This window comes from Carettochelys insculpta, chromosome 6 (genome assembly GCF_033958435.1).
Source record: "Carettochelys insculpta isolate YL-2023 chromosome 6, ASM3395843v1, whole genome shotgun sequence".
NCBI lineage: Eukaryota > Metazoa > Chordata > Testudines > Carettochelyidae > Carettochelys > Carettochelys insculpta.
The window spans coordinates 82,978,526-83,005,099 of record NC_134142.1 but is presented as its reverse complement, the minus strand read 5'-3'; the positions used below and the strand labels follow the sequence as shown (position 1 = coordinate 83,005,099).

The 26,574-nt window shown below is 38.4% G+C and overlaps 1 protein-coding gene across 9 annotated transcripts in view; it reads right to left on the bottom strand.

Annotated features, from left to right (window-relative positions):
* Window positions 1-26,574, bottom strand: part of CD44 (CD44 molecule (IN blood group)) — a 112,129-nt gene that overhangs the window by 17,766 nt on the left and 67,789 nt on the right. For 3 of the 9 annotated variants that reach the window (XM_074997491.1, XM_074997493.1, XM_074997492.1), the window contains 11 exons: window positions 24,443-24,562; window positions 22,256-22,381; window positions 21,250-21,366; window positions 17,926-18,141; window positions 15,681-15,845; window positions 11,675-11,851; window positions 9,486-9,671; window positions 7,498-7,677; window positions 5,360-5,536; window positions 4,308-4,487; window positions 2,984-3,169 (listed from right to left, as the gene is read on the bottom strand). In XM_074997491.1, the coding sequence (XP_074853592.1) occupies window positions 2,984-3,169; window positions 4,308-4,487; window positions 5,360-5,536; window positions 7,498-7,677; window positions 9,486-9,671; window positions 11,675-11,851; window positions 15,681-15,845; window positions 17,926-18,141; window positions 21,250-21,366; window positions 22,256-22,381; window positions 24,443-24,562 (1,830 nt within the window). The remainder of the gene's footprint in view (window positions 1-2,983; window positions 3,170-4,307; window positions 4,488-5,359; window positions 5,537-7,497; window positions 7,678-9,485; window positions 9,672-11,674; window positions 11,852-15,680; window positions 15,846-17,925; window positions 18,142-21,249; window positions 21,367-22,255; window positions 22,382-24,442; window positions 24,563-26,574) is intronic. The other 6 variants (XM_074997494.1, XM_074997495.1, XM_074997496.1 and 3 more) reach the window with 6 other exon arrangements.

The following is a 26,574-nucleotide window of genomic DNA, read 5'->3' as shown; positions in this document are numbered from 1 at the left end:
TTGTTCTCAGAAGTTTCATGTTCTAGAAGGGAGGCATCTGGAAGACTAGTTGTCTTGATATTGTATTGTGAAATTGGATTGGGTCTCCAGTTCAACCATATACCCCTACACTGGCCTGATTCTCATAAATAACATGTACAGGGCTGTGCCCCAACCAACTTAATTCTCGAGTATGGTAATATCTCTGTCTAGCCCCAACCTCAGTCAAGCGCACCATCATATACCCTTATGTACACTCTGAACTACTCCTAAATTCTCTCTTGTCAAGTTCAAACTTCCTCTCATCCTCCAAGGCACTTCATGATTGCTCTCTGATCAGAATCAGTTATCTCATTAGCTAATAATAGCTGGCAAACAGAACTAAGAAGCACATTTTTCTGCTGTTAAATTCAGCCAACGAGCTCTTCATGAAACCTCCAGATGTTCTTTATTTTCATCTGAGGGGCTACTTCATGCTGTCCCATGGGAAATTCATAGCTCAGCACAAAGAAGCGAGCACTCAAGTTAACATCTGAAGGGCTCGATCTAGCCTTCCAAGAAAACAGACAAAGATGGTCAGACTACACAGTGGCTTTTGTACCCACAGTTTTCAAGAGACATCAATTAAGGCCCTAGCATGATGCTCCGTCCACAAAATGCCTTTGAACTGAACAGCTAATATTTCTATAGCAGTAAACTCCAGATATCTATAAAGATTTTAGCTCTCTTGGATTATATTATCAAAACCCCAAAATATTCACAATATCTAGAATTCAGTTAAGTGATGCAATATCAGAGGCCGAGTTTATTCCCTCCATAGGACACCTGCAGGAAGTAGATAGATAGGGCCCCAGGGACTTCTGTGTGGTTCAACTTCTGGCTACTTAAACATATTCCTTCCTTGCAAAGAATCAAAAATACATTTGGATATTTTCAGTGCATGGCTTCACTATCCCACTGTGGTTTTTGGGCAAAAGAGCAGTAATATTTATGATGTCAGACCACAGCTGAACATGACTACAGCGGAAAAGCAAGTGAAAACAGGAGGGAGAGCAGAATGAGAAAAGAATTTCTGGAGACTGAGCCTTTAAATATGTTTTATTAACATATAAAGTGAACCTTCTTTGTCACCCAGTTCATGCTTATGCAAGGCCCATCTTATGAAAACCCTCCTTTTCCTCCCTCAGTGTCAGCACACTGTGGTAGAGCTGTGACCTAGCATTCTCTCTGCTCTATTATAATGCTGCAGCACTAAATAAAATGGATGGATAACATGCCCTACATAGCTGGAAAAATGTTGGGAAGAGGGTCTCATGACTTCTGTTGCTGCATTAATATAATGTCTTTGATTGCCACAAAGACTCTAAACAGATGGTCTGAAAAATTACCTTAGCATCAGCTCTGTCAGGTTTTACATATTCAAAAAAGGAACTGAACAAACATTTCTTCAGTGTTTGACATACACACAGTAAATTAAGGAACAGCCTGGAGTACATGAGGTTTTTGTTTTTTTTTTTTAAATAAGAAAATGTAAGGAGATACAAGTACTCTTTGCAAGTTACCCATTTAAATATTAAAAACAGGACAGGAATATAACATTTTATAAAATATATTTATGTATTAAATTTCTAATACTTGAGGCATCTATACTTGAAAATTTGGGCTCTAAATGTAGTTCTGATCTGGTTCATTTTTCTGCGTTTGTAGCTCATTCATTAAGATCTGAAAAGATTGAAGGCTGGTTTCTGATCTCATTTAAACCAATGTAAATTAATACTGCCTCTGCCAAGGCCAACATAAAACCAATATGAGAAGAAAGTAACATCTAGAACATTTAATATAAACCAGTTAGAATCTACAAACCACAGATAGAAATCAGTGTATCTCCACCACAGAACCAACTCATTTTTTATATTCAAAGCTTTTTTCAATATGAAATTAAAGGTTTTTCATGCAAATTTTAACTCCTTTAAAATATTAATATCTCATGACTATCTTTTAAAATTCTTTGACGAGAGATATGGTATTAATACATGTTCATAGTCTTGAGTTTGTGCAAGAAATATGGCTGCATATTATTGGATAAATTCTCTGCTGGCATGACTCTGTTGACTTCTCTTGAGTTATACCAGCAGATGAACTGGTACAGTGTGAGACAGAAGGTGCAGCATTTAGGAAAAAAATTCATCTCTGGGTTGATAATTTAAATGAAAAGTGGATTTGGGGATACAGGAAAGCTTCTTAGTTTTCAAGAATAATTACTTTCATGTTACAGCATGGAAGAACAAAATGCATATTGTGCTCAATGTATGTTATTTTTTATACAAAGAGCTCTACCAGAAACACACTTTGAAAACTGAAGCAGCTGAGAAATAACAACCGTGTTCTTCCAGCACCATAGATGCCAATAATCACTGATGGATTACTTATCAGCAAAAATTAGTGGGGAAAAATATGATACTGGAAATTCTTTCGTAAAGTATATGTTCCTAACATCAGTAGGGTGGGGTGAGACTAAATGTTATTTTGCTAACATACAAATGATTGCTTTGGATGACAGAAAATGAAATGAATAACATGATCAGGAAGATAGACCAAAAATGTTCTGTGGTTCGGGCTTTTACTTTAGAAAATAGTATCTCCACAGCTTGACTGTGGAACACTAGCAACTGTAATCATATGTATTGCTTCACCTTTATTATACTGATGTTCTAGAAAGGCTCCCCGGAGTTGGTGAAAGGTAGGGATGCTGCTCATCTTCTCTGAGATGAAAAAGTGCTGGAAACACTAGTTAAATCATCACATTCCACATAGCTCTACAGCTAAAATACTTTCTCTTTCATGCACTTTGGTAGAAACTATTTTCTGGCTTTAAAAACTCTAAATAAAAGAATAATCTTTTGGACCATAACATTGCCCCAGTATTTTACAGTTTCACCTTTATACCCTGAAGCATTAAAAAAGGTGAAGGATTAGAAAAAGTACTGTAATTCATTTTCCTTACTGGTGGCTGTAGAAGCTGCTTCACTGCCATGTCCAATTTCCACATCAAAATCCCTTCCAGGTATCAAAGTATCCCTAGTATTATTTGTGTGATATTTGTCGTCATCATCCTCTCCAGGTTGAATGCCAGGTGCCCATCCAGCCGTAGTTGAGTCTTCATGTTCAATACCATCATTGGAGACTACCACTGTTATGATGATGGTTGAATCAATTTTAAGATTAATATCTGTAGAACCACCACCACCATTATTTTCCACTTCTGGTCCAGTTTTTATCTAAAACAGGCCTGAACCTTTTACATTTCTACAGTTTTTAGATCATAAGAAGAGAAGAGATGGCCTCCTGATTTCTTTCACATTGTCACTGGTTTCTCATGTTTTTAACCAACACCCTTGCTGTTACTCAGGGTGATGGTTTAATTTAGAAGAGCCTCAGTGACAATGGACACAGAAGTAGGACCAGTTAAGCAAGCATGCAGATAAACAAGCAAGTTCAAGCAGGATCCAAGAGTGATCAGGAGTTATTACAGATGCAGAATGTTGGAACTATGTTCAATAAGTATGACGATTTTTTTTTCTTTAGAATTTTCACTAATTTAAATTATGTTCTTGTCCGTACGTGATAATCCTTAGAACAGACCTCAGTGCCATAAAAGACACACTCTACATAAGAGGAATGATAGAATCACATGCAGAATTTATGATCTTGTGCTTATTTTGTAAAAACATTTCCCTGATCCTTTGGATAGTCCTTTCCTATAACAGGATTGCTGATAAGCCACTGGAGGAAGCCAGCAGAAATATCTCACCAGAAAACACCATCACCACACCAGCTTTATACGCCCAAATTACAAGCGCACCAGAACAAACTCCCTGATGATAATACAAAGATTAACAGGAATGAAAGATCAGCAGTGAGAGAGCCTGACACCCCCAAGCTGGACAACTTTCAAAATGATAGAATAGTAAGAAGAGCGATCCTTAGAACACTTAGTATTATCTAAGGAAACAAGAAGATTTGTCCTTAATTCAAATAATGCAAGCTCATATGCATTAATCCAACAACACAAGGAGGAAACACAACACAAAATGAAACACATCAAGAAAAAACTATAACAAAAATAATTTCCCAATATTACAGGAAATTTTGATTTCCTGATTTCCAGTATAACATGCCACAACTTACTAAGAGTTACCAATAGACTTTCAGCATATTATCAGTGGAGAAATAAGAATTCAAAACTATCTCTTCCGAGAAGAAATAGCAAGACTATAATTATTATAATAATTATAAAATAAATTATAATTATTATTCTTCCCTGGTACCTGTATGAGACGATTCATTCTCAGGTTCAATTTCACTGGGAGGACTAATTCCAGGTAGCACATCATCCCTAGAGGTATTTGTGAGATACGTGTCTTCATTATCCCATTCAGGGTGAACACTGTGCAACAATGGATCTTGGGTTGAGTCTTCATGTGTGGCACCAGCACTAGAGACCACAGCTGTTACAATGATGGTGAAGCAATTGGGAACTTAATATTTGCAAAAGCACTACCCAAGTTAGTCTCATCTCTAGTTTTTGTCTTGCTTTTTAAAATTTCTGCTGTATTTAAAGCATCAGCGGAAAGAAGCACAGAAGGCTTTTGACCCACATTAGCCTAGGTTTTCTCACCCTTTTAACCAACACAGACAGAATACTGTGCCTTAACAGAATCCTAATGATAATAGATATGGAAGCCTAAGCAAGGAAAGCAGAAGCATCTGCTTGCCACTGGAACTCAGCCAGTGGGAGATACAGTCAAATAAGCCTACAAATTAGCAGCGGCAACTCACCAAATTGATCTATGTAAATCAGAATCACATTAAAGTACAACTGTGGGACAGAAAATATTTAGCCTGCTGGAAGTATAGGATTTTAAAAATGCATTTTGGAATTATTAGGCTCTATCGCCTATGTATGTCCAACAACCTGACCTTCCAGGATATTCAGAGATTTCCCTGGTTTAGTGAATACTTGGTTGTCAAAGAATAAGGAGGTTGCAAAATATATGATCAAATTTCAGTTTAAGGCTCAGATTCACAAACACTTTTTTGAACCTTATTTTTCACTAATCAATATGTTGTAATCAGCACACTGAAAAAAAGAAGCCAGAGGAAAGCTCAATATACAGACCCAGAAAAAAGAGAAAATAAATTTTTAAAAATAGGAATGTTTGTTTGACTGATTCCATGCAATAAGGTCAAAACAATATACAAATGCACCCGTGTTGAGAATTTAGAATCCCAATAAGGTGTGAATAAAGTTTATAGTTAAGAAGTAATATCTCATTACAGACAGTGTGCGATGAATATAATTCATTGTTCTTGCTGTTACCTGTATAAGACTCATCTTTATACTCATTTTCATTCTGAGGAACAAGTCCATGTGTGACATAATCCCTGGAGATATTTGTGTGATATTTGTCCTCACTGCCCCATACTGGTTGATTTTCTGGAGGCAGTGAATCATGAGTTGAGTCTTCATATATGGCACCATCATTGGAGGTAACAGCTGTTATGACAATGGTTGAATCAACTGTGAATTTGATATTTGCACATTATTCTCATCTTCAGTTCTTTGCTCTACATTTTGCCAGGATCTTTTACATTTCTACTGTATTTAGAGCATTAGAATAGAGGACATTCTACTTTCTTTCATATTGCCACTGGTTTCTTAGCTTTTCAACCAAATACCTGATTGCTTTTTCTCAGGATGGTGGTTTAATTTAGAAAAGACCCAGTGACAACGGACATAGAAGCAAGACCATCAAAACAGTAAGAGCAAAGAGCAGTGACATCTCACCCTGTAACTCAAGACTGCTCACAGATTCTGAACACTGGAACCATGTCCAATTAGTATGACAACGATGTTCTCTTCTGAGATTTCACCGACTGATTATTGTGATAGGCCTTAGGCAGCACTCCTTAGAACAAATTTCAGTGGCATAAAAGGTGCATACAACATGATATGCTATGATGGACTGAACAATTTATGATACTCTAATTATTATATAATAATCCTGATCCTCTCTGGACAATGCTTTGCTATAAAAAGATAGCTGATGAACCGCAAGGGCAAGGCTTTGAGAAGCTCATCTAAAACACTATACCCACTCCCCAGATTTACATTGCCACCTGACAATATGTGCACTAAAACAAATTTAGTGATGATAATATAAATAATAGAAAAGCAAATAATGAAAATGTGAAAGTTCAGTATTACCAAGATGTCAAATGATTAATAAGATATTCAATAAACATATGTCACAAAGGAAGAAAAATTCCACTATTGTTAATGGGAAAATCTCTAATAAATATCTCAAATGTAGAGTCAGGAAAAAAAAACCCTTCATCATGCCAATATCCAGGAAGGAAGAAATTATTGAGAACAGCAATTATTACAACATCTAGCACTATCTAGGGAGAGCTGGCAAATTCCCCTTGGTTCACACTGTGAAAGCTTATTATAAAATATTTTATGTTAAAACTGTGCTGAAAATAATACCTTATTTCACGGAGTGATTAAATTCATCTTCACATTCATTTTCACTTGCAGAAATAAACCTGTCTAGCTAATTATCCCCAGTGGCCCCAGGATGAATCCACATTGGTGAGTATACCATGGCATGAAGTCTTCATGTTTGGTAGCATCACTGGCACTAACAACTTTTATGATGGTGGTTGAATCAGTTGTGGTCTTTATATTTGCAGAAACTTTTCATCTTCAGCTCTGCATTAGGCCATGAAATTTTATATTTCTACTGTACTAAGAACATAGGAGGAGGAAAACTCCATGATATTATTGCTTTTCTGAACTTTCAACCAACATTATATTAGTGTTTGGGTGCTATGATTTGACTGAACTTATTCATGCTAACACAGGATAGGTGTCATCGCAAGAAAAGGTGTTGCAACTGCAAGTTGTCTCTGTAACCCAGATCTTATCTCAGTTACTAGTTTGAGGACTGACCATTAATATGGTAGTGATCAGTAACTTTCCCCTTTGGGATTTCACTTTTGCATATGTTAGTGGGATTCTTGCCTTTCATTATTCAACAAGCTTTAATCCGGACAAGAAGGAGCCTTAGAAAACCTCAACAGATTGATTCAGAAAAATGCAAACACGAAATCACAACTTAGGATATTTTGAATGGCTGATTCCATGTTAATGATTATTACAGTCTTACTACAAACCAAATTTTATAAATAGACTTTCAGTAGTGTATCCTCATGAAATTACACAGATATAGAAATAGTGTTTTGCTTCTACATAGGAAGCAAATGGGGTGTAAGGTGGGATTTTAAAAAGTATTCAGCATTAGTCACACTCTTCTCATGTCAAAATAAAACACACGAACTTAGCCCTTACGAAGCTGAAAAGTGATACTCCTCATGATTTCAATTACAGTGGCTTTAGGGCAATGCTGGGTGCTTCAGAAATTCTCATGCATATTTAATTATTCTTTCAGGTACCTGTATGAGAAGATTCCTTTTCTTGATCATTTTCATTTGGAGAAATAATTCCAGGCAGCACATTCTCCCTAGTGACATTCATGGGATACTTGTCTGTATTGCCCCAACCAGGATGAACACCATGCAATGGTGGATCTTGGGTTGAGTCTTCATATTTGGTCCCACCACTGGAGACCACAGCTGTTATGGTGGTGATGAAGCAATTGTGAGGTTAATATAGACAGAACCACTCTTTCTATTACTCTCTTCTTCAGTTCTTGTTTCTATAACAGGGATTTGTCTTTTTAATATGTCTACTACACATAGGCCATGTCCACACTAGCCCCCTTCTTGAAAGGGGGCATGGAAATGACACAGACAGGGGACTATCAATGAGGCGCTGCCATGCATATAAAGTGCATCATTAGCATAATGGTGGCCATGTGAGTTTCAAAGCCGCTAATGTTGAAGTGCTGATAGGCAGTCTAGACATGGGTGCTTTGAAATACATGCCAAACATCAAATTTCCTTACTCCCAAAAATAATTGGGAGAAAGGGAATTTCGAAGTTGGGCATGTATTTCGAAGTGCCTGCGTCTAGACTGCCTGTCAGCACTTCAAACTTAGCAGCTTTGAAATTAGAGTGGCTGCCATTATGGTAATGTGGCACTGCATATGCATGGCAATGCCTCATCGATATTCCCTGGTCCGTGTCATTTCCATGCCCCCTTCAAAGAAGGGGGCTAGTGTAGACACAGCCTAAGAGTGGCAGAGGAGGAGTATAAAGGTTTTCCTCATCTTTATTATCTCAGTCCAGAAAACTATCTCACTGACATCAACGGGTACTCAGATACATACACAATACCCTGCTGAATGTTTTCTAACTTATTTAGCAACACCATGCTGTTTTTCAAGACTGTCTTGGCTGACCATAAACCCAATAAAATGGATACAGAAGTAAGAAGAACAAAGATGTAGTAGCTGCAAGAATTTGATCCTGTAATTAAGATTTGATCAGACACTCAGAATAAGGATTATGTTTCATTAACAACAACCATTGATTTTCTCTTTCATGATTTTACTGTTTTATTTAGCTGCACTCCCTCTGAACAAGTACATCTGACCATGGATGAAGAAAAGCTGTAAGAAAACTCATGGGATGGAAGAGGCATATTTAATACTGCAATTATATGGTAAAATCAATACCTATCTCATCCAGACAGTGATCTTTAGTATTGCTACAAAGCCACAGGGAAAAGCCATCAGAAAAGCACAGCAATGACCCCAACACCACATCCAATTTACATTAGTAAATTTTATTCATACTCAAATAAAATTATAATTATAATAGAGGAAATATAATGTAATAAGAGGCTTAAGCTGTGTAGCTTGCAGTATGATGAGTTAAAATACAAAACAGATATTCTTCACAAAAGAACAAACTGTACATGTTATACTGTGTTTAAAAAAGAAGAAGCATATAATCAATCAAAAGAGGCAAAATGAACAAGTATGTCCTCTTCTTTTCTTCACATTTTGAGAGTGATTATTAAAAGATCTATGCTTACTTCTGAGATACAGAGAAGTATCCTTGGTTTACTTTATGGAAACTGTTGTTTAAAGTATTTATTTTCTATCTGATATTTTAGGAATGTGTTCAGATTTGTAAACTATGAAGCAAACCTCTTGATGAAAGCATAAATCAGGCCTTGTAAGGTAATGCAGAAGCGACGGGGGGTGGGGGAGGGGGGAACCAACCACCACAATCACAAGGCAGAAGCAAGAACAAATCACAACCTGTAGGACTGCTAGTGAAGAAAACCAACAAAAAAGTTTGGAACAAAACTTAAGGAGGTCAGGTTAGCTCAATGTATGCAATCAGGGTCTGAGGCAATATAATTCTGTGTCCCTTTTTATAGTTTTATCAGTACACAGCTTAAAGAGTGAAATAACCCAGATATCAATATTACCTCTAAAACAGAGAGCTAGGAGGAAAATGATTGTACTTACCAGTATCTGTGTGAGAAGATTTATTTTCCTGTTCTTTTTCACTTGAAGGCACAAATCCATGATGCACGTCAATCTTACTGGTATCTGTGGGATACCTGTCTTCATTGCCCCAACCCAACTGATCCCCAAAAGATGGTGGATCTTGAGATGAGTTTCCATGTTTGGCACCATCAGTGGAAATCACAGCTGTTATGATGATGGTTGAATCAGTTGTGAACCTAGTGTTGCCAAACCACCACCCACATTATTCTCATCTTCAGTTCTTGCTACGTTTAGAACAAGATTTGATCTTTAATGTTTTTACTCTATTAGAATATAGGAGAAGAACAGAAAAAAGAGATCTGTTTTGTTCCACATCATCATTCAATTTCTTGTATTTTTAACGAAGGCCACCCTTAGGGATAGTATTTTGGCTAAACAGAATTCCACTGAATATGGATGTAGAACAAACACAAAAAAGATGAAATAGCAGCATCAACTTGTCTCTGTAGCTTAGTTTACTGAGCCTGATGACTGACATGTAAATATGGCAGCGACCAATAACTTTCTCATTTGAGATTTCTCTGCTTCATACATATTACAGTGCTCATTTAAAGGCAGGTAGATTGGTTTGAGAAAAAATCCTTCAGATATGAAAGCCATACACCATGGCTATGTCCACATGAGCGGGTTTTTCCAGCAAAACCAGTCTTTTGTCAGAAAAAACCCCACAAGCAGACAAAATGAGCTTTGTCAGCAGTTTGTTGACAGAACCCAGCACACCTGCCGGCAGCATTATACCTCTCCCGGTTTAAGGAATAATGCCTCTCTCAACAGTGTTCAGTCAAGAAAACAGCCGTATAGATGTTCTGGGGCCCTTTTGTTCACAGAAAAAGCTTTTGGTTCAGAGGGCAGCCCTGTTTGCAGAGCTTCTGGTCAGCTGTTCTTTTGAGAAAAAGCCCGGCAGCCTGGCTGCTCTCTATTGACAGACTGGCTTGCTCTTTCTATCTGCTTCTGTCAACAGAAGTTTTGCTGGGAAATCCCTTCCAACAGTCACTTCTGTCAACAGATGTTTCTCACATAGACATAGCCCATACGTGTATCATATGAAATGTTAAATATGTGAAACTACAGCACAATAAAATGAAATGCATTGCCTAGATCCTCCACCTAGTGATCTGCCATTAAGGCCGTGTCTACACTAGCCCCAAACTTTGAAATGGCCATGCAAATGGCCATTTTGAAGTTTACTAATGAAGCGCTGAAATACATATTCAGTGCCTCATTAGCATGCGGGCGGCCGCGGCACTTCCAAATTGACGTAGCTCACTGCCGCGCGGCTCGTCCAGATGGGGCTCCTTTTGGAAAGGACCCCACCTACTTCGAAGTCCCCTTATTCCTTTGAGCAGATGGGAATAAGGGGACTTCGAAGTAGGTGGGGTCCTTTTGAAACGGAGCCCCATCTGGACGAGCCGCGTGGCGGTGAGCTACGTCAATTTCAAAGTGCCGCGGCCGCCCGCATGCTAATGAGGCGCTGAATATGTATTGCAGTGCTTCATTAGTAAACTTCAAAATGGCCATTTGCATGGCCATTTCAAAGTTTGGGGCTAGTGTAGACACAGCCTGAAGGACAGAAAAATTCACCAATAACACGCCACTAACTCACTCACATTTATCTTCCTAAAATTATAACATGAGCAAACTATCAACACAGGGGTAGTATAATAAAGGCTAACCTGCATGCAGAATAAAGAACTATGACTATAGAATCAGCACTTTATAATATAATTAGAAATGAACAAAATGAACACTATTTACTACATTAAAATTATATTATATTCAAAAAGTGCCAAATAGTTTGCAGGTAGCAAATAAAAAACCCATCACACTTCTAAGCTGTTGGTATATCGGTCAATAAGTATGACTATTGAAATTCATAGCTTTGGAAATCAGAGAACTAATATATTCTTTATACAATGCAAGCTTATTAAAATACTTATATTTATTTTTAGAGATATGGGGAATTCTTTCCTGGTCATGTCATAGGTAGTTACTCTAAAATTACTTTTTTGAGTAATTGATTTGATGGAATTGAGATGTAAGGCTCTCTGTAGGTTATTTTAGCCAGATTTAACAGGTTAAATAGTGGAATAACTAATCTAAACTGGAGAGTTAAAATGAGTATAATTGGTTATTCTTATTGCTGGTACCTGTAGGAGTAGATCCATCCTTATGTCCACTTTCATTTGGAGGGATAAGTCCAGGTAACACGTCATTCCTACTGGTATTTGTGGGATACTTATCTTCACTGGCCCAGCCTGGATCAGCAGGAGATGGTGCACTGTGGGTTGTACCTTCCTGTTTGGCATTATCATTGGGAACCTTTGCTGTTATGATGATGGTTGAAACAATTGTGAACTTACTATTTGCAGATCCACACTACTCTCATCTTTGTTCTTTGCTAATCTTCCAGTTTTGATACTCCTGCTGTGTTTATATGGTATTTCAGCAAACACTTCACCATGTGCTTAGCTTGACCCCAGTAAGACTACTCATGAATTCAGAGTTAAAACTGCATTGGGGCTTGAGAGCATAAGACCAGAAAAGCAGAGAGGACTTACACTATTGCACTGTATGACACTATCACCACTAAATATTTTGTTCAAGGCCATATTCCTGTTCTGGAGCAACGATTTCAACAGAAAGCCTCTGACAATGGAGGTAAAAGCAGCAGCAGGAAACCAAGAAATGGTAGCATCAGACTGCCTTTGTAGCTCAGGTTTGATCTCAGTTACATGGCATGAAGAGAGAACCACAAATATGGCAAGGGAGAATAATTTTCTTGTGGGTTGAGAGTTAGTGCTTAGTATATTTATTTCAGCACCTGTTTCCAGACTGGCAGATTCTGACAGAGGCTTCCAGGCAAGCCATTTCAATTCAATTTTCTGCAATATATGAGCTGTCTGTAAGAATTAGCTGAATCCTTTAAAGTAATCCTGTTCATCTTATGGTTTCTCTCATCAGCTTGCTCGGGGTCTAACTGATTACCACATTTGGAGTCAGAAAGACATTTACCACCGTGTGTCAGATTGAAGAGCCTCTGAGGGTTTTTCTCATTCCTCTGAAGCATGGGGCATGGGCACTTTTGGTTTAAATTAGAGGAAATAATGGATTCTTTATTACTTGAAGTCTTTAAATCATGATCTGAGGACTCCAGTAACTCAGCCACAAGTTAGTGGTCTTTTACAGAATTGGGTGGGTAGGGCCCTGTGGCCTAAGATATTCAGAAGGACAAACAAAATGATCATAATGATCTTTTCTGGCCTTAGGAGTCTATGAAATGCTTGTGAATATCAAAAGAAATTACTCAAAAACATAGTCAATAATCAATGGCTATAAATTTTTCTGTTTCCACAGTGGATCACAGAAACTTTGAAATGATGGGTCACATGAATAGTAAATAATAAATGTTCTGTGAATATTTTAGGTGAATAATTATTAGAACTAAAATTTGTTAATCATGTTTTACTCTAGCGAGCAGAGAAACCAAAGAAAATGCAAATTTCTTTAAGCCCCACAAAAGAAAAGACAACAAAATAGTTAGGGTGATCATATCCCCCTATCCCAAATAAGGAAGGGGAAGTGTCACCCTGGCAGCTGCTGCCAAGGGCTGCCACCCCGGGGAACCTCCCAGGCTGCCCCATTCCTCGGGGTGCTGGGAACGGGGCAGCAGTAGCACCTGTGTGCTCCCACCTTCCCTGAGCCACGGGAAGCTGGGAGCCAGGTGGCAACTGTGCTGGTCCGGTTCCCAGCTCCCCCCAGGTGGAGCCTGGGGGCAGCCACACAGGTCCAGCTCTCAGCTCCCCTGAATCATGGGGAGCTGGGCGGCAGCCGCATGGGTGGGCTCCCAGCTTCCCTACATATGGGGCAATTAGCCCCTTTTTAAAAATAAATGGGGATACCGTCTTGCCACCCTAAATATGGGTCTGTCCTGGTGGAAATGGGTCAGATGGTCCCCCTAAAAAAATCAACTGTATAATCAAAATAATCAACCAAAATTGGAAGTTTTGACCTGATGATTCCGTGCACCCTGGTCATACTGACCTACAAAACTGATCTTTATCAATGACTCTAAGTACTACAATGCTTACAGGGTCAATCTGTGGAAGGATGCAGTGGACAGTGGGTGTCTCTAAGTGTTACAGCAATACATGTAACAAGTTTTAAGCTTGCTGGAGATTGTCCCAATGACAGGTGGCAATAGCAGAAAACGTCATAGTTGAAGCTGTGGCAGAAGAAGTAACAACAACTTGTACCTCTTTCATTTATCTTTAATAGATACCAATTAGTAGGCAGAGTCAGTGGTGTATGGATTCATACAAGGTATAGTGTGATAGCATGTCATGGACTCTGATGCCAAAAGAGACCATCATGACCACCTCCTGCACATCACAGCCAACAGGCCCTCACCCATCCAAACCAGTAATAGGCCCATAACCTCTAGCTGAGTTACTGAAATCCTCAAACCTTGATTTAAAGACTTCAGGTTACAGAGAATCCACCATTTGCTCTCCTTCTTGGAACAATTCCATGTTGCCTTTTTTCTGGAGAATGATATGGAATACTATGGCTGGACATTTGGAGAAATTGTGCATATACATTCATAGCTGAAAAATATATTTGTGTTGGTGTTCTGTACTGTAACAAAATGCTAGCCAATACAGTAAACAAATTGTCTTTTCATTATTTGAGGTGCTATTGTTTACACATAGGAGATGTAGTAAAAAATGCCACGAAAGGCTGTCACCACACCACATTTACCCTTCAAACTTAAAAGAGTCTCAGACAACATAATGGCAAACATGACACATGTAAGATTACGATGACTTAGAACACCAATAAGGATATTGGTTCAAACCGTGAATTAAATGCTCCTGGGTTAAATAAGGACTCATAATCAGAGGATGAAAATATTATAGACAGCCCTATGACATAAGCAATTACCGTCAGCATGAAGAGACAGCAAGAGAAAAGTACACTAAGCACAAGAAAGTGTGGATTTGATAGACTGATTGATTTAGAGAAGAATTCTTTTAATTCTTAAGTATCATGTCAAGCAATGAAACGCTCACAGAGAAAGCCATTTTACACTCTAAATAAATGTCACTGACTAATGTTCCAGTTTACTCTGATACTACTGGCTTGATGTGCAAACTTGTGAGTGAAATTCTACGTCCTGTGTTATTAACAGAAGAGAGCAGATGCTCATAACAGTCCTTTTTGGTCTTAAACTCTATGAATAAAACAGCTTTAAAATATTTACACATAAAAAAAAACAAAAACAAAACCTTGATGCACTCATCCTCACTGTAGAATTTGCTGTATTTGTAGTTGTCTAACCTGATGCCACCCACATTATGCCTCACTGCCAGTAAAAACCAACTTTGTCATCTCACAACCAAAAAGTAAATTGGTGGGACATTAGAGGCATCTCATGTTCATCTAAACGGATGGTGTAGTAGTCTCTGAATGCGAGACTGTGGCCGTGTCTACACTAGCCCCAAACTTCGAAATGGCCACGCAAATGGCCATTTCAAAGTTTACTAATGAAGCGCTGAAATGCATATTCAGCGCTTCATTAGTGTGCGGGCGGCTGTGGCACTTCGAAATTGACGCGCCTCACTGCCACGCGGCTTGTACTGATGGGGCTCCTTTTGGAAAGGACCCCACCTACTTCGAAGTCCCCTTATTCCCATGAGCTCACGGGAATAAGGGGACTTCGAAGTAGGGAGGGTCCTTTCAAAAAGGAGCTCTGTTGGGACGAGGTGCGCGGCGGCGAGGCATGTCAATTTCGAAGTGCCACGGCTGCCCGCACGCTAATGAAGCGCTGAATATGTAGTGTAGACGCAGCCTGTATGAGTCACAATTTATTTCCAAACTTTATAGATGGAGTGTCTGTTTTAAGCAATGTATCTGAAATCTTCCAAACTCTGCAGCTCAGACCCAGCTGTACTTTAAACCTAATTATAAGGCAGAACTATTTAATCACCTTATAGAAGCACCTGAGCAATGCTTCCTGTTCACTTAACATAGTATCCTCACCTAATACATTTATTGGCCTTCAACCTCAGAGTTCACTAAGCCCAAAATCTCTTTAATGACAAAGAAAATAAAGCACTCTCAAGTTCTCACTTAGTTACTCATGCTGATTGATACCTGTAGTTGAATGTTTACTTCCACGTGAAGGAATAACTCCAGGTAGTACATCATCCCTAGTAGTATTTGTTGAATACTTGATTTCATTACCCCATCCAGGATAAGCCCCATTCAGCAGTGGGTCCTTGGTTGGATCTTCACTTTTGACACCCTCATGGGAGACAACTGCCATGAAAATGGTTGAATCAATATTGAACATAATATCTGCAGCACCACTAACACCACCACCTTTACTTTCAGTTCCTATCTCTTTCATGTGTCCTTTAGGAGTAAAGCCCTATGTATGGTTCTACACTATCATAGTCACCCCACTCATCCATTTACAGGACCCTGATATGGATCCGTAAAAGTGGATGCCGCCAACAACTTTCTGATTGTTGGTTGTTATCTGTTTCGCTATGGTTCAGGTGCTCACATTTCTGTGGCACACAGAAGTCAATTTGCTGAGCCCTTGTGGAAAAAGAGGGAAGATTTGAAAATCTACATCACAGTTTTAATTATAGTTGATGATACAGACAAATTAAGCAATCATTGAGGCAATACAGAAAACATCCTACACCTTATTAAACATGCCATTCTTGGAGGTAGAGAGAAAAGCAGACAGAAAAGTCTAGGAGTACCACCACCATTCCAACTTTATCCTCCAAAGTTATAAACCACCAACGTTTTCATCAGAAAGCAGGATTGCAATGGTGAGTGAAATGTGATTTCAGAAGAAAGGTAGAAAGCACTGTACAGAATCATTTTTAAACCGCTCCCACAGAGAAATGAAAGTCCACTGCACCATCTGCAGTTAAGTACCCATCATCAGCAGAAAAGTTAACCAGAAAAATCACACCAGAGAAATACAGATAAAGAAAAGATCTCACCAAGAATAACCTTGAGTCAAGAAATCAGCATACAAACAAATCACACAAAGAAGTGTGCATTTTGGAAGGAGGGGCTAGATTTTTTTTCTCCCTTTACTTTCTAAGCCAGTACAATGTTGTCAGCAATCAGTACGTCAAAGAGGAAGCTTTTTCCAAACATACAACTTTGACTAATTACATCTAACTATAGTAGTACAGTAAAAATATATCACATACCACCATATTTAAACTAATATCATGATTTCACTTGACGCTATCCATATTGTGCCAACTTTCTTACAGTCTAGACCAAGCTATCAAGTGGTGGCATTTCTTATATCATTACCCAAAGGACTGGTTTTGCAAGAGGGGTAACATATTGATAGATGCAGAAAGCTCCTCCCTTTGGATGGTCTTTGATTCATTTGATTATCACTTCCAAGATAATAGTAGTGGTGATAGCATAGGGGAGTAGGTATATGTTCACAACATGGTGTTACTATCTGATTCACACTGCTGCTGGAATTTTGACACTGAATTATCTGAGAATTTGCTTTTTGAAATTCAAGAAATTTTTGAAAAAAGTGTAAAAAAAAAAAGGCACAATACACACATAGGTTCAGTTGTTTTTAAGAGCACAAAACCTGGAGCTTATCCAGACTCTTAGGTGTCAAGCAGTAACACGTCCTGCTGTGTTCCTTTCCAAACACTTCTAAGAGGGTGCATATTATGAAGTTAATGTTACTGAAAGTCATATGATAAGGTTTGGCATAACACCCTCAGGAACACCAAAAGAGGCCAATTCCATTGTAGAGGTCAAGACTCCAGTAATTAAATCCGAGTACTTCCCCCACTCAAATTTGACAAGACTTCAAATAATATATAATAATAAATTAAAAAAAAATGTATACAGAGATGCACATCTCATACAGCTGGAAGGGACCTTGGAGGTCATTGAGTCTAGTCCCCTGTCCTCTTAGCAGGACCAAGCACTCCTCCCCGCTTTTTTTTTTTTTTTAATCTATTTGCCCCAGGTCCCTAAATGGCCTGATCAAGGATTGAATTCACTACCCTCAGTTTAGCAGGCCAATGCTCAAACCACTGAACTATCCCTCCCACCTTCTGTGTAAAGTAACAGTATTTCAGCTACTGCAGGACCAAATCTTACAGTACTTATTCTGTTTATTCTTTCAGCCCTTAGTCTAGCAAAAATCTCTCATAAAAAAGCCCCACTTCATAATAATGGACAATACAGGCCAGAACCTAAACCATTGTGAAGTGGCACGACCCCGTCAGGGTCCATAAAGCTATGTCAATTTTCACCAGCTCAGACTCTGGGCCCAGAGTTTGTCCGACAATGAAGTAAAATAATTACAATTTGTTATTCTTACTGATACCTGTAGGGGTATATGAGTTGTGTCCTATTTCATTATTCACAGTCACGCTTGAAAAATTATCTCTTTCCTTTACTGAGAAATGTTCAAGCTTCACACTGTCCATAGTACTGTTTGTGGGATACTTGTCCTCATCTTTGTCTCCTCCAAGATAAACATTAGGCAACAAAGGATTTTGGGTTGATTCTATACGGTTGGGATCACCATGGAAATCCACATCTGTTAAGGATATATTCGAAATAGATTGTAAACTTAATAATTGCTGAACTGCCACCTACATTAGTCTCAAATTCTACCCCAGGTGTTTCTGCCTGAAGCTGTGCAGTTTTATATGTGTAATGTACAATGGCAAGGCGAAATGAGTAAAAGATGCCCTCAGGTTGAATCCTAGCCAACAAGATTTTTTAGTTGTTTGGGGAACTTTTTAATTGTTTGGCTAAGAAGAATGCCAATGTTAACGGACAACCCATATGTTTTGGATAAATGCAAATATTTTGTTTTCTGAGCCACTGACATTTTTTCACCATTTGTTTTATTTGATTTTTATAACAGACGTTTCACAATGGAAACATAGAAGGACTTTTTTCCAGTGGGGTAACTGATATTTTACATGAGGAAATCCTCTTAGGGGATTATAAAATGGTTCGAGAGACATAATTTTTAAATATCCGAGAGAGAGAGAGAGAGAGAGAGAGAGAGTAACCCACAATATAGAGATGCTTATATCTATTAGAAATAGACAATAGGAAAATACTGGGCACTCTGGTAGCATTGGGAATGTTTAACTGCCCAGTGGCATCAGGGTACTTCCAAGAATTCCATCACAAAGCTGAGTTTTATACAACAAATATTTAAATTCTTCACCTCAGCCGGCAGGCAGGAGACCCAACTTCTTATAATCTGCATTGGACCAACCAGGGTTAAAAGAAAGCTCCAGAGACATAATGGACATTTCCGGAACTGCAGGGTGCCAGGAATCCACAGAGGACAGCCATATGGATGTCTCATTTGGGATACATATATGTGCTCATCCTCAGCCACATTCTATTAATCATTTGTTCTTCTTTGCTATGCATCAGTAATAAACCACTAAATATATATAGCATACAAGGCAAGCAATAAGAATGAATGCAGAGATTTTACCATAGTGTCACTAATTTTCTCATCCATCCATTTGCATCACACCAGCACTGAAGAACTTCTGGCTTGGTGTGAAGTTTCTCAATGATTGTGGGAAAAACAAGAGGAGCAGAAGAATAAATCATAAGGGAAAGAAAAGTGGCAAAACTAATACAGTAGCTGTACAGCTTGCCACTCTAACTTAAGTTTGAAGGATAATGCTGCATCAAATGAGATGAAGGAGCTGAACTTGGATAATGCACCTTTGCCAAGCACTAATAGGAAACCCAGAGATGAGTGTTAAAAGTTCTGTTGTTGAGCCAGGCAGAAAAGCAGTCAACAAAAATACAATAAGAAACATGTTACCGCCACCATTAGCCATTAGAGTTCAAATCCAGAATACCAAAAGTGACAGGAATCTGAGCCCAAAGTAAGGACAGAGATTTCTTGTATTAATGTAATCTATAATTTGTTAATGCAAGGTGATCAGAGACTAAATACAACTCTTAGTTACAATGGAACACAATTTTTCTCTCAGTTACTGTCATGCAAGCACCATTGAAATCACAGAAGGCAGATGGCATAGTAAGGATACAAAAAGTAGTCAGCTCAGAGAGTGATGAAGCCAAAATAAATAACACCAGAAATACCCAAAACTCCGATCAAAGAAGAGAAGAAAAATGTTAAAGCAAACTGAGTTTTTCATTAGCCATTTTTATTGAATACCTAATGAGGTCTCTTGCTGAAGAAAACCCTACTTAAAGTCTCTCCACACACCCAAACCAAATTTGGAAACATAAATATTGATAAGATCTTTAAAATAAAGAACAAAATTCTTTACTGATAATCAGAATTGGGCATTTTATTTTCATTTTTATTTTTATTTATCCAGCCGTCTCCCAGTTAAAAATAAATTTCATCTTCTATTTCATGGCATACTGAGTAGTACCGAGAGGTTGTGGCCACACTAGCCCCTCCTTTTGGAGGGGCTATGCTAATGTGGCACTTTAGAAAATGCTAATGAGGTGCTGCCATGAATATGCAGCACTTCATTAGCATAATGACAGTTGAGCACAATTTGAAACTGAGTTTTGAAACACAGCTGCTCATGTAGCCAGGGGCCTTTTGAAATGGACCCCCTGATTTTGAAAGGCCCTTATTCCCAAAACCAGATGGGAATAAGGGGCTTGCAAAATCAGGGAGTCGTTTTGAAAGCCCCCCTGGCTACACGGGTGGCGGGGCTGTGTTTCGAAACCAGCAGTTTCAAAGTGTGTGTGGCTGCCGTTATGCTAATGAGGTGCTGCATATTCATGGAAGATCCTCATTAGCAGATCTTGAAGTGCCACATTGCCATAGCCCCTCCAAAAGGAGGGGCTAGTGAGGCCACAGCCAGAGTGTTTTACAGGAGAACTAATTATATGATAGTTCACATGTTTGCAGCCTGCAGCTCTTTAAGGACTTCTTTGTGGCTCCCGATGCTATAATTGCAAAGTAAAAAAAAAAAAAAAAAACCCTCCTGATTATTTTTGTTAAATGGCGAACGTCTAAAAGCCCAAAGATGAACAACTCCTATCTAGCAAATGATATGTGATCTTGAAACATTGGATAACTCCCCCTAGCATCCTCCAGAGAGAAAGAAGGTTTGGGAGTGAAAGTCATGAAGACAGTGGTACAAACACACTTGTAAACAGTGAGGAAATAGAATATGTAAAAAGTTTGTGAACATCCTGCAGTAAACATGTACCAAATTAAAAATCATTGTGTGTGCGCTGTTCTTAAACTAGGGTTTACAAAGTGTATGACAATTTTATTTATTAAGGACCATCTCTATTCACATGCATTGTGGCTCTTGAATTATTTGTATTTTTTACCAAATTGGAAAAAAATGGCTCTTCTTGCTGTTTTGGTTGCTGACCCCTCTGATAGATGATTATTACATTGCTGCAAATATTCATCCCTTTTTCTCATAAACGGTCGCAGGTGAAAATCATGTACCATGGTTCTAAGTCCATTTATACGCTCCTGTGTTAGACACTGAGGACTATCACTGCATTCTGGTGGCACCTGACAGATTCTAGAGCTATCTGAGCTTTGTGACCTATTTGCTTACTTTTGCAAATGGCACCAGATGCTACTCTTTACTGAGGTACGTCATTTTGCTTTAAATACAGTAAGGTAGATAAAAGTAATAGAATTCATTATTCTTACAGGTAACTGGAGTGTGCTCTTCCTTCTCATCATTTTTGCCCCATCCAGAGTGGACTGAATTGTACGGTGAATCTTCATCATCTTCATCATCTGAGTCATTTTCTTGTGAATCCTCATCTGTTGCAATGATGTTAGACTGCCTGTAAGTTTTTCATTTGCTGACGCACCACCATCATTATTCAAATAACCCTCATCCTTATTCATTCTTGCCTTTGAAATAGGCTGTGCTTTTTAGAGATTTTTTTGGCAAGGAAGAAAGAATATGGAGAGCGGCTCCTTCTTTGTGGAAGAATATTCATTATTTATTACTGCTATGATCATTATTGTTATTGTTTGTTTCTGAGCACCTACAGATGTGTCAAAAACTCATAAAATAATAAGAGACATGCTCTCTTCCCTGAAGAAGATAGAACATAATTCTGATATGACACAAAAAGTGAAAGTCAACTGACCCTCAGCCTGCCCTGGTTTTCAGATTATGATGACATCTGTTAACAACATGATTCTGTTTAGCAGATATGAGACTTCTGTAATTTTTCTCATCAATAACAGATCACAGAGCCATCAAGGTGCAGAACCGTTATGTGCTACTAACAAAGGGAATTGAACTAGAAAGGAGTATACAATCAGGGTTAACTGAACACATAACATTTCCAGAGTTTCTGGGAGTGACCAAGTTATGTGCAAAGGAGTGATTTCTAAATCAAGAGCCTGGGAATAGCAGTGGGATGTGCCGCATGATAAAGGGCCTATCAGATTTTCTCATGGTGGCAGTGTCACTTCACTGTTTCCCAGTGTGGACTCATGTTTTCCAAACACAGTCCTTCTCTAAGACAGTCAGATCTGAAGGAAAAACGGTATTATTCTCTCTCATGCAGCGCTAAGAAGGCTGTCTAACAACCACCAGACATCAATGGGCCATTATGGGAATTGTGTAGTGGATTATTATTTAATTTATCAGATGGTTTTAATCAAACTGCAGTAGTTAAAAAGACATTTTATTTACCCTCCTCTGATGAGTTTGGATGCTGTTCCTTGAGACCTGTATTGGACCCCGACCAAATGACCGGAGAGGTATTCCCCGCACGTTCTGTGGAAGATTCCTCATGGGCTCCATGATGTGAGCTCACAGCTGTTAGGACAATGGTTCAATCGTTTGTGATTTTTTTGACTGGCTCAGCTGCCACCTAACTATGTTCAGCTTCTCGTCTTCTCTCTTCTATACCCAGTGTATCTCTTTTCTTAATATATAGATAACAAAGAGCAGAGCAGAGTCAAGTGGGAACTTTGGCTCGTTGAAGGATTAATGCATTTTCTAATCCACTTCTTCCACATCATCCTGATATTGGAAGGTGTGTTCTTGCTACAGAGTACCATAGTCTTCATGGATAAAGCAGCAGTAGTAATTGTGCAGGCAGAAACAACAACTTGCACTTTTAATTCAGTTTTGACTGAAGCCAGTGAATGGTCAGAAGTTGCTTATATTGGTCACAATCCATTTTGCTTTGTAATTGAATCCTTCTTGCTATATTAGAGAATTAGGTAGTTAGCCAAGGGCAGAGCAATTCAGGAATACAGAGAGGGAAAATGCAATCTGATCTTGTTACAAGGCACATCCCATGTTTTCTGTTAAAGGTGCAGTTGTCTTACGACAAAGAAATAGTGCTAGAAAAAAACAACCACCAAGCTGTAGCACAAAGCTGAAATCTACAAACACCTTCATGTGAAAGTTGAATCATGCCAATAATAAAATGAATGTGTATGCAAAATTGGCATCAATTCATGAATGAAGACTAGGAAAGTAAAAAAGAACAATCGTCCAGAAAAAGATATAGTAACCAAAATTTTCAGAAGTATTGAGTGAGATTTGGTATCAGTTTACAGGGGTTTGATTTGCATGGACTAGTGATCAGCAATTTCTAAAACTCAGGCTGCTTTACGGTATCTGAAATCTGGCACCAAAATATTGAGAAACCTGACATCACTCACCAGTCACTTCTGAAATTTAAGGCTAAAATGCTAAATCCCAATAGCCCAGACTACTTACATGCCTATGCAATCACCACAGAGCACCAAAGAGGTCCACACAAATTGCACGGGCGAAAGTGAAAGTAGAGTTGGCCAAGTACGTGGAGCACAGAACAAACATTGGAATAGAGAGGTATGAAGCTTAAGGAAATTCCAGACCTTAAGGAAAGAAAAATCCCAAAGAAAACTGAGTTTGTGTTAATTTAGATTTTTCTCTTTATGTGACATAAGCCACATATTACCAAGATTTGTCTGTATAGCAAGAAACTTTATTACAGAACAGCCCAACTAAAATAAGACAACTGAAACAGATAAATACATAAGAGCATAGTTTAAAAATAATGTTGTTGAACTTCCTTTCTACCTGCTGCTATCCATGCAATGTTGTCCTCTCACATTAAAATAATTAATTAGCTTGCTATCATTAATGTCATCTGGAAATTTTGGAGGTGGAAATGATTTTTGATGCAGTGGATCACATAAAGTTCTTATGTGCTCTAAAAAACTAGTCAATTAAATTCTTACTAATTATGTTAACAATGGATATTGTCAGCTTCTGTTCATCTCGCATGGTGAACTCATGATCATTGACATTTCTGCAACAGACTTAATTATTTCATTGTTCATGTTTAAAATGTCCTAAAAGCAGAATTGGAATGAACTACTAGCTTCATAAGACTTTCACAACTTTGACCATAGGTAATTGTTTCAGTGAAGATAGATGCAGTGCTCAGAAATGTATTGCAAACTCCCACACAAAACAGAAATGTTACAACTGTAACTAAATATTATTTTGAAGACTGGCATCTAAATATGCCACAGAAAAGGAAATTTGTCCTGCAGTGACATAGTATCACAAGATATGCTGTTCAAATGGCATGGGGCAGCTTTTCATGTTGTGGTCTTTTGCAAAAAGTCTACTCTGTAGTATAGTATATCTAATACCACTGTTTGATAACTCTACCCATGAGCATAATCCCATTTCTGGTCAAGAAAGCAGTAAAGCATATGCTGAACTTCAAGAGGAAGACAACTCCCACTGAAATCCATTAGACTTAAGAAGCACATATTAAAATAAAAGTTAAGCATGTACATCAGTGCTTGTCTGATTTTCAGTCTAGATCTAGGATACAACAAAGAATAGATATATTATCATTATCCTTACTGGTACTTGGAGGATGCTGTTCCTTGTCACCACTGTCATCTCCTCCATGAGAAAGTATTGGTGTGAAGGGATCCTGTGTTGAGTCTTCTTCATGTGCACCATCATCACGTGAGCTGAGATCTGTTGTAATGATGTTAAAGGTACTATGAAGTTTTTACATCATTTTCAGATTTATTTTTCCTGTCTAATGTCAGCTCTTTCATCTTAAAGAAATATAGCAAAGTGGATAGTTTTTTATTCTCATTTACAAAATATCACTTTTTCACTCCGGTAAAGTGCTCAGTGATACAGGCTTTTTCTTAGCAGATACAATGTTCTGAATATAGATTATTACCTCTCCTCCCCACAAGTTGGCCAAATGGTCACCGTAGCAGAAACCGTAATATCCTATAGAACATGGCATTATAGGAGTAAAAACTAATCAAGAGTATTTAAATACTCCCCTGAAGTCAAGGACAATTGATGACATTAAACCAACAGAACCAGTTATTTCTGGAACTATGAACAAACATCTCAAGATACCAACTCCAGTTAAAATGATGAAAGGACTAAATCTCTTAGGTTACAGTGGAGTTGATAGGATAAAATACTTTTATCTTGAATAACATAGGATCCCAGGAAAGTATAGTTTCAAGTATATTTCTTTTAGTATAAATGTTCTCTTCTTTCCAAACCATCTTCATGGTGAAAATCTACATATAAAATATGTTAAATCCTTAACTGCAATTTACATTCCTCACTGCGGAGATGCAGAATGCTGTCGGCAGAAGTGCCAAGTTTTGTCAACAGACTGCCGGCAAAATGCATTTTTGTGTGTGGATGCTCCACGAGTTATGTTGGCAAAACCCGAGTTTTGTCGATAAAACTCACCAGCGTAGATGTAGACAGAGCGTATATTCTGCAATGCAAAAAAATTCTAAATATAGCAGATATTTTTCCTGCTAGCTTATCACATAATGTAATGAAAAGAATGTAAGTATAACAGAAACATTGTGCTCCCACTATTTGATGATAGAAATATGCTTGTCGGGAAATAGACGAAAAGTAAATAAAAAATACTAACAAAAATATATCAGCTTTACATACCATAGTCAAAAACTAGTGCACATTTGCCTAAAAACAACAAAAGATCTATTCCTGCTCCCTTTGAAGTCAATAGAAGTCACCTGAAGTTCAGCCACTGAATTAAATGGGTAGAGGAACTGGCCAGAAAGGGGACACCATTGAAGTGAATATGAATATAAGAAAATGGTTTGAGCATCGGGTAATGCATCAATGCATGTTTTAAGATCAGTGCAAGGAAACCAGAGAATACACAGTATGTGAAAAGAGTGCTGGACATGAACATGTCCACTCAAAACTAGAGGAAGTCACAAAGATTCCCACCACGAAAGAGCACAAAAGCAAGAAAAAAGTCCCAGAGTAAAATTTTGAAGACAAATAGTGAAGTTTTTATGCAAGCAAGATGCCCCTCTCTTCAGTAACGACTGCACGAGCTGACCGTTAATTCTTTCATATAATTTTTCTGCTTTTAAGTTATGTTGTCAGTAAACTATGCTACTAAAATCAGACTCAGCATTTTAAAAACTTTGAACATCATCTTACTTTAAACCATGGGTGTCCAACCTTTTGGCTTGCCTGGGCTGCACTCAGTGAAGAGGAGTTGTCTTGGGCCGCATATAAAATATATAATATAGTTTATGTATATAAATCACATAGGCCGTGTCTACACTAGCCCCAAACTTCGAAATGGCCACACAAATGGCCATTTCGAAGTTTACTAATGAAGCGCTGAAATGCATATTCAGCACTTCATTAGCATGCGGGCGGCCGCGGCACTTTGAAATTGACACGCCTCACTGCCGCGCGGCTCATCCCAACAGGGCTCGTTTTCGAAAGGACCCCGCCTACTTCGAAGTCCCCTTATTCCCATCAGCTCGTGGGAATAAGGGGACTTCGAAGTAGGTGGGGTCCTTTTGTAAAGGAGCCCCGTAGGGACAAGCCGCGCAGCGGCAAGGCGCGTCAATTTCGAAGTGCCGCGGCCGCCCGCATGTTAATGAAGCGCTGAATATGCATTTCAACGCTTCATTAGTAAACTTCGCAATGGCCATTTGCATGGCCATTTCAAAGTT